At 55.5% G+C, this 8,486-nt stretch overlaps 1 protein-coding gene across 4 annotated transcripts in view; it reads left to right on the top strand.

Annotated features, from left to right (window-relative positions):
* Positions 1 to 2,338: 2,338 nt before the first annotated feature.
* GPR137B (G protein-coupled receptor 137B) overlaps positions 2,339 to 8,486 on the top strand; it is a 50,988-nt gene continuing 44,840 nt past the window's right edge. For 2 of the 4 annotated variants that reach the window (XM_070568299.1, XM_070568302.1), the window contains exon 1: positions 2,374 to 2,897. In XM_070568299.1, the coding sequence (XP_070424400.1) occupies positions 2,484 to 2,897 (414 nt within the window). In that variant the 5' untranslated portion in view covers positions 2,374 to 2,483. Of the gene's footprint in view, positions 2,898 to 8,486 lie in introns of all 4 variants that reach the window. The other 2 variants (XM_070568312.1, XM_070568293.1) reach the window with 2 other exon arrangements.

The following is an 8,486-nucleotide window of genomic DNA, read 5'->3' as shown; positions in this document are numbered from 1 at the left end:
GACTTTGAGCTGGACACAGAAAATGATCCTTTAGTGTGACCCCTTTTGGGGAGAAAGTGAAGGTATTTTCAACTGTACAGGGATGTTGCATTATATTAAGCGGGAGCACTTTTATATTGTTTTTATTTTCAGAATTGTGAGAATAGTGAGAAACATCTGATGCTGGGCAGTCAAAGGGACAGACTACTGTTGACCTTCTTCTGGGCTGCTTTGGAAGTATGGGAGAGACTGCTAGTTCCCCCCAAATCCACCTCCCCTTCATCCATAATAACAGGACCTCGACTTTCAGCTGAGCATATTGCCATATGGATTAAAAACTACATTTCCCAATCTTGTAACTATCTTATTAAGGTAACTAAGTTCTACCAATGAAGTGAAAGTAGACACACTGCGTCTTTCTGGGAAGGCTCCACAAACAGGAGAGAAATAGCGTTTAGTCCTCCCCTGTTCCTCCTAATGGGAGGTGGATGAAGAGGTTGGAGAGCCAGTAGCTATCTTGGATCATAAGAGGTCTTACATGGCGGAGGAGAAACATCAGAGCTGGGCCTCTGCTGATAAACTATATTCTTTCAGTATAATAAAATATAAATAGATATTTTTCTGAACGTCCAGGGAAGCACAGGGAAGACACTGGCAAACAAGGCATAGTTTCTGTCCTAAGGAAACTTATAAACAAGTGGAGTGATCCACAATTATGAGAGGAGGCTCTGTAAGCACACAGGCGATACACCTAACTTAATCCTTAGTGGATGGTGGGTGGTGTGGTCTGGGAAGACCTTCTGGAGGAAGTAAGCCCCTTAGAGATGAATAGGATTTGTCCAATTGTTGCAGCAAGGGATGGAAAGAGTTGTCTTGGCTCAGGAGAGTTAAGAGGTGTCAACACTCCTTAACACTTCTTAAGAGACAAGTCAGGGAGGTAAGCCAGGGTAGGAGTTTGGACTTTTATCCTCAGAACAACCAGGGGCAAGTGAAAGGAACGTGAGCATGGAATTGACCCGGTCACATTTATTCTTTAGAAAGATCATTCCAGCTCAATCATTCTGTGCAGAATTGATTGAGGGGAACAAGAGCAGAGGTGGGGAGACCAATTGCATATTTTCTCTCTCAAAAGTGATAGGGAGAGAGGGAAAGGACAGAGGAACTAGGAAAGGAGCTTGACATCAAAGGCGCGCTTGGCCCTGAGGAAGCACCAGAAATATACCGGGAAGGTGCAAACATTAAATAATTTGGAGGAAAAGCAGGGCTGCATCCAGGCTCCGCGGGACGCTTTTTAGGAAAAAGAACATGCAATTAGCACAAAGTTGACTATTAACTTAAGATGAGAAAATAAACCACAAGAAATTACTGGAGCCTTGGAGATTCTGGTCTCCTTTCTTTTGTTTACCTGAATTACTTACCTAGCAATGCTTCCAGAAGGAGGCTCGGCGGCCCCTCTCTGCTCAGAGCACTCTACAACTCCTGGCATTGGCAGGTAATGCTAGAGAGGCGCCCTGGGGTGTAAACTAAGTCAGCTTCACCGCCTCGGAGGAGCGACCCGCTCAGACTCAGCAAAGGAGGGGGCTTGCTGGTCCGGCGGACAGACTGTCCTGCTGGCCCGATCGGGAGGCGGTACGCCGCGAGCGGCCACACTGCACCCTGGAGACCCGCGGGCTCGGTCCGGCTGCCCTGCGGGGCGGTGAAGGGAGCAGCTCCCCGGCCCGGCGCACTGCGGGGGTGGGAGGATGGGGCGCACTGTGCGGATTCCCGGGGAAAAACAGCCCTCCTTACCACCGGGACAAGGCAGCATTCGCAGGGACCATTCTTTCCCTCACTCTGAGTGTGCACGCTTGATCTCAAAAACACAAACCCTGTCTTTGGCATTTCTGCATTTAGAAATAAACATCACCCCAGCATGAGACGTCCAAGGAAAAACGCCGGCCAGTTCACAGCACCAGACTGGCAAAGTTTTCTTTTTCATGAAAAAAAGGACTTGCAAAGTTGTTGTTTTTGAGAGTAAAGAATTAACTTCTGCAAAACAAGAAGTAATCCTCAGCAGAAAGCGCGAGGCGCAGAGCTCTGTCCCCACAGCAGCGGGCGGAGCGGGACCAGCGCGGGCTCGGGGGCTTCTGCGTGGGGGGTGGGGAGGTGGGCGGCTCGGAGCTGCGGCGCGCAGTGCGGGACGGGGGGGCGCGGGGCGGGGCGCGGGCGCGCGGCGCGGGGGCGGGCCAGGGGGCGGGACGCGGGCGCGCGGAGCGGGGGCGGGCCTGGGGGGCGCGCGGTGCGGGGCTGGGGGCGCGCGGCGCTGCCGCGGGTGGGGCGCCCGGGGGCGCGCGGGGGCGGCGGGTGCGCGGCTGCCAATCGCAGACAAAGGCCGCCCAGTGAATCATGTGGTGCCGGGGGAGGAAGTGCGGCTTGTTTTCTTTCCTCCAGTCGCCGGGCTGCGGGCGGAGCGCGATGCGCGGAGACCCCCGCGGGGGCGGCGGCGGGGGCGGCCGCGAGCCCCGATGAGGCCCGAGCGCTCCCGGCCGCGCCGCAGCGCCCCCGGCCCGATGGAGGCCCCGCCGTGGGACCCCCTGCGCAACGACTCGCTGCCGCCCACGCTGACCCCGGCCGTGCCCCCCTACGTGAAGCTCGGCCTCACCATCGTCTACACCGTGTTCTACTCGCTGCTCTTCGTGTTCATCTACGTGCAGCTCTGGCTGGTGCTGCGCTACCGCCACAAACGGCTCAGCTACCAGAGCGTCTTCCTTTTCCTCTGCCTCTTCTGGGCCTCTCTGCGGACCGTCCTCTTCTCCTTCTACTTCAAAGACTTCGTGGCGGCCAATGCGCTCAGCCCCTTCGTCTTCTGGCTGCTCTACTGCTTCCCCGTGTGCCTCCAGTTCTTCACCCTCACGCTCATGAACTTGTATTTCACGCAGGTGAGTCGCGGGAAGCAGCCCCGACGGGCGGGAGGCACCTGCTGGGCGCTCACCTGGCAGGGTGGCCCCCGCGCGGCGCCGGATACGGGGGCGACGGCAGCCGCCCGGGCTGGTCCCAGAGCCACAGGGCTGATGGGGCGGGGAAGAGGCACTGGTCGTGGGGTCGCCTGAGCCCTGTCCTACCTGCAGGTCTTTCTCCCAGGTAACGCCCTCCTGTTCCCGAAAAAGGCAGCGGAGAAGGAAACTCGGGGCTGGAGGCCACAGCCAGTGGGTTTGGGGTCCTCACTGCGCAGGGCGCGGCCGCGTCTTTGTGCGCACGTCCCAATTGGTACCAATGGGAGGTGTGCCCACCAGAGAGATTTCAGCTCCACAATTTCTCCTCCATGCCCTCATCCCAAAGCACCTAGCTCCCAACTGGGAAGGGTCCTCTGCGCGCTGGCCTCCAGATTTGGGCCAGACGCTGGCAGTTTTGAGTAACGGCAGGGCGGGACTGCCGTGGTTTGGATGAGATGTTTTGAACCTCCAGCCTAGGATCCTGCTGAACTCCGGCTTACTAACTCATTCCACAGAATTGCTAAACAAAACAGCCAGGCTTACCACCAAGCTGCCGAGCTGCTGCCGCGGGAGTCAGGGTGCCGTCGGAGCTCATCTGAGATCCCACGGGGAGAAGCCGTGAAAGTTGACTGGGGCTCTTTCACAGGCACGCAGGAGGCATTTTATGAGGCATGTTGTTAATAAGCTGATGGGGGAACGTGCGAATTAACTTGGCTTCTGTGGCCATTGACTTAATGAAAGTGCGGTAATTGTAAAGTACTTTGCAAATATTATGTAAAATATTGCATAAAGGTTTAATAACACAAGGCCACCACCCTCATCATCTCTGATTCCCCTTGGCTTTCCAAGTACTAAAATGTCCATTTGCACTAGGCCTCTGCCCAAGGAGAAGGCTCCAAACGTGTCACCTGGTGAGCGTGGTTTAGGAGCTGTCTCATGGCCCGAGGGTTTGTGCAAGCAGGTATTCCATTCCTTTTAACCGTGTCCCTGTTTCCCAAAAGAAAATGTCATTGATTTAGAAAGGAAAGAAAAGAAAAGGTAGAGAATGGATTGCCCTGGTGTGGTGGGAGCCCCTGACTGAAAATTTGGAGGAAATACTTTTGGCTAAAAAATGGCATATGTACTACTTAGTAGCTGTTATACTCTTAGCAAAATGAAGCTGCTGCAGTGCCTTCTGTAAGTCCAATGTATCAGCATATTTTCCAGCCCACGAGTAATGTGTATGATCTGTCCAAATACTACTTTTAAGCCGAAAACCAGTTCAGGCAGTCAGCCACATTGCAGACACTCCAGCTCTTTAATTGGATCGAAAGGGGTGGTTCCAGCAAACTACGAAAGGCACGTGGGTTGGTGTTACTTCAAGAACTGTGGGAATGGTCATATTGCATACTGAGGCCTTTATTCTTGCCCCTTTTTGAGGGGGAAAAAAAGGGAAACATGGGGTACTGCTGTGGATCTCTGGTCATCACATGCAAATTCTGCCCAGGGAGTTGCGTGAGGGGCAGGCCTGCATGCTTTCTGCACCATCTGCTGGTTGGCGAGTAAATGCTGAGTGAGGGAAAGAGTGACCAGGCCGGCAGCCACTCAAGCTGAGAGGTCCAAGCCACGGCCCAGGCTTCTGAACAACTCTCAGCTCTTTTTTTCTACATGTCTCCAGGGTGGCCGGCGGGAGAAGGTGGTCCCTCAGCGCTGGCATCTCAGACCCTGGCAGAGCAAAGCCATTCCTTGGCTTCCTGACAAATCCTCTTGAGACTCCTGGGGAGTTATAAACCGCTTTCCTCTCGCCTCCCACACGCCTCTCTCAGTCAGGGTTCTCAACCAGGGGAATCACCAGGGAAGCTTGAAGAATTATCGCTGCCTGGGCCCCGGCTCAGAGCAAGTAAATCAGATTTTGCAGGGAAGAGGGTTAGCGGCTCACAATTAAGCATGTCCCATGTGCCAGGCACAGTTCTAAGCGGGTTGTCCTATGAATTCCCCACAACAACCCTCTGAAGAAAGTCCTGATAGGAGGATCAGAGAGGTTAAATGACTCACTCAAGGTCACACTGCCAGTGCACGGTGGAGCCCAGAGTCACACCCACACGTGTGACATCTGAGTGTAAGGCTTATCCTTGGTGGTACAGCGTTTGAAACCTCTTACAGTGGGAAACATGCTCTACTCTACAGGTAACACCTTGTTCTCCAGGAGCTGAACCTCAGCTTGGGGAGATGCAAAGTATGTATATGACCCAGTTAAGTAACGACTCAAGGAGTTTAAGGGCGCATATATTTAAGGTTTAGGAGACTTGGTGGGACCTGAGTCCTCGAGGAAGAGGTGGGTTTGCACCAGCTCTGGTGGCCAGGAGGCTGGGTGGGAAGGGGGGAAGGGCAGAGGGAAGGGAGCAGCGTGGCAGAAGTTTGGAACTGGGAATGAACTGGAAGGGGGTTCCAAGAGGGGAGGAAGCTTTTCTCTGTTATCACATCCCTTATTCCTGGCCGTGTGCCGGGGGTGTCTTTACTCCTGTCACTTAAGCCTTACTGATAACCCTGTAAAAAGGGTGTCATTACTCTCTTCTCTGAGGTTCAGAGAGATGCAGAAACTTGCCTGCAGTGCCCTGTGTGGCACCGCTCTGAGTACACGTGTCCTGGACATTGGAGTGCCGTGGTCCAGGCCTTCCTCTCCCTCCACCACCCACCTTGGTGGATGCCTTCGTGCAGTGCACACCCTGCGCAGCTGTAAGCAGCCCCTGCCTGCCAATGACACACATCTTAGGGTAACCCGATAATTGAGCGTGCTCAATTTGATTGACTTTTTTCACAAATCACTATTTTAAAATTCTGCTAGGTGAAGTCTCTTTCCACCCCCTAGTGATCTCTCAGGCAGATCCTATAGCTTTCCGGTCATATTCACTTATTAAAGCTTTCCATCCGGCGTAAATCTGTCCGCGTCTATCCAGCGTGGGCCGGGCTTAGAGCTCCAGGGCTTGGAGAGGCAGGATGTGTCCTGTGCTCTTAGCCTCTCCCCTCCCCCTTCAGAACCTGGCTTTCCTGGGGCTGGCTCAGGGAGCGGGCAGGGCTGTCTCAGGTGATTCCCTGCCTTTCCACCTCTGGGCAACTCTGCCTGTCCACCTCTAGGTCTCTCTCTGCTTCTCTGGGTGGTTCTGCCATGTGGCCGTGTCTGCATCCTGAGATCAACTTTATCCTGGCTCCCTCTGCCCATCTTCCTTCCATTCCAGGCCCTTCTTCCAATGGGGCCACCTAGATTATGGGCTGGTGCCAACCCAGTGTCTCATTCCAGGCCCCCATCTGCCCCTTTTCGTTCTCTATCTGCCTAGGGGCACTGCCACCTGCAGAAAGCCCTGGTGGAAGCAGATAGCACCCTCTGAGTTCCAGGTGCCCTCAGACCTATGTGGCATAGGTTGGCCTCTGCCACGACTCACTCTCCACAACCCACTTTGCTCTGATGTCTACACCTGTTGGGCCTGTGTATTCCCAGCTCAGCAAGCATCTATCCCGGGGGTGGGGACCGGGTCCCCTTTCTTCCTAATCCGCCTGAGCAGTTCCCGTGGAGCTTTCTCCTCACTGACCTGGGGTGAGGGCCATCATCTCCCATGTGACACTGCTCTCCCGCCACTAGGCTGCTGACTCTCTTTCTCCACTCTCCACCTTCTCACACAGGCTGTGAAGGCAGGGAGGTGGGTGCTGGAAGGACTGATTCTGCCGACTCTTAGCAGGCCTTGTGTGTGGTGTGTGTCCACCTGATCCCAAATGTTTCGGGTTGTCCCTGGAACACGGAGTATTGAGTACCTGTTGTTTCCAGCTCCGGCCCTGGTGTGAACTCTGGGCGTCAGCCGGGCTCCCGCTCAGGACCTGCTGCCCCAGGAGTCGTGGGGCCAAGGCTTGAACCGCGGCCTTTCCTCCAGAGCCCGTTCTTCTAGCACCATGTTAATTTGCCTTTTTAGTGGGGCTTAGAGTGGGGCAGGGCCCCGAGACCTGAGGCATGTGGGGGTCCCTGCATGAGGTATTGTGGTGCCCCTATCACCAGGCTCTAGAGTAGAGGCTCAGAAGCAAAGGTGCCAGCTTCTGTGCCAGGGCGGCCCTGGGCAAGGCAGGTCTGTCTGCAGAGCTGGGGTGGAGGGTCCTGAGGGGGCGGAGGGTGGTGGTGTGGGAGTGGGCTTGGTAACACCTGAGCGGCTCTGTCACCCAGCTGTTCTCCCTCGGAATTACGCTTCTGCACCGCAGACTCTTGGGGTTCCTGAGTTTGGTCTGATGCAGCAGGCTTAGCTTCTCCCCATTCAGCCTTGTCTCAAACCCTGTGACCAATTCCTGCCATTTCAGTAGGGTAGTTTGAGGAAGGGAAAGGAGAAGTGAACCCTCTTGGTGGGGGAAGAGGTAGTGTGCTTAATGGATGCTGACGCAGGAGCCGGCACTGTATCACGCCTTAGAGGGCAGCCAGGAAGCTGCAAGGGGGCCCTGGTGGGGGCCTGCGGCCCATGGTGGGGGCCTGAGGCCCGTGGTGGGGGTCTGTGGCTCATGGTAGGGGCCTGAGGCCCATGGTGGGGGCCTGTGGCTCATGGTAGGGGCCTGCGGCTCAAGGTGGGCCAGCAGAGGCCTGTGAATGAGGAGGCTACTCTGGGAGTGGAAGGGACCCTGTGGGCAGAGCTGGGTTCACATCCTGGCTTTGCCCCTCGTGTGGCTGCCAGGCCAGTTACTGACCTTCTTTACCAGGAAAACAGAAACCGTAGTGCCCCCGCCCCGGGCTGGAGCCGGTGAAGGAGGTGCGGTCAGCGCCACATCGCTGCGCTCTTCTTCCCCCTCCGCTGAGACGCTCCTTCGACGTGTCCTGACAGCGGCACCTAGGTTCTTGCTCAGACAGCAAACCACAGTCCTGAAGGTCAGGCCCCAGCTCTGCCTCTGCCCTTTATCAACCCACCATGTCATCAACATGACTTTTGCCACCAGGTTGCAACTTTTATGTTTGTAAATTGGCAGTGATGCATGGCCCAGCCTCAGGGAGAGAATGGAAGTCAGCAGCTCCTCACAGCTGCGGCTCCTGAGACCGAGGGCTGAAGGGATCGGAGGTCCGGTGGCTCCGCCCTTCATCTTCCCGATAAGGCAGCTGAGGCCTAGAGAATTCCAGAGACTTGTCTGGGGTCCCGCAGAGCCAGGACGAGGCCCGGTGTCTCTGAGCCTGTGCGTGCTGTGCATACCACCCCCAGCTCAACTGCGCCACAGGCCTTCTCCTTGCTGTTGGAGAACTGGAGGCAGCAGAAGATCCAACCCAGGGACCCTCTCTCCACCCCCGGAAAAGGGAGGGGGGACCTGAGGATAAGACTCACTGTGGCTCTTGGCAGTCAGTTTAATCAAGAAGTGTTTACCGGATACCTATTGTGTGCCCGCCCTAATCGAGGAGTCGTGAAGAGGGAAGCTTCTGGGCCTCCTGGTGATTACAAAGAAGTAAGAAGCTTAGGAACACACAAGGCAAGCCTTTGCCAGTCCCCAAGTGCCTCAGTTACTTCAAAACCAAGACCACACAGTCACACGGGCAGGGAATAT

Source organism: Equus przewalskii, chromosome 1 (genome assembly GCF_037783145.1).
Source record: "Equus przewalskii isolate Varuska chromosome 1, EquPr2, whole genome shotgun sequence".
NCBI lineage: Eukaryota > Metazoa > Chordata > Mammalia > Perissodactyla > Equidae > Equus > Equus przewalskii.
Note: the sequence above shows the minus strand (reverse complement) of the source record. Positions and strands in the feature narration are given on the sequence as shown.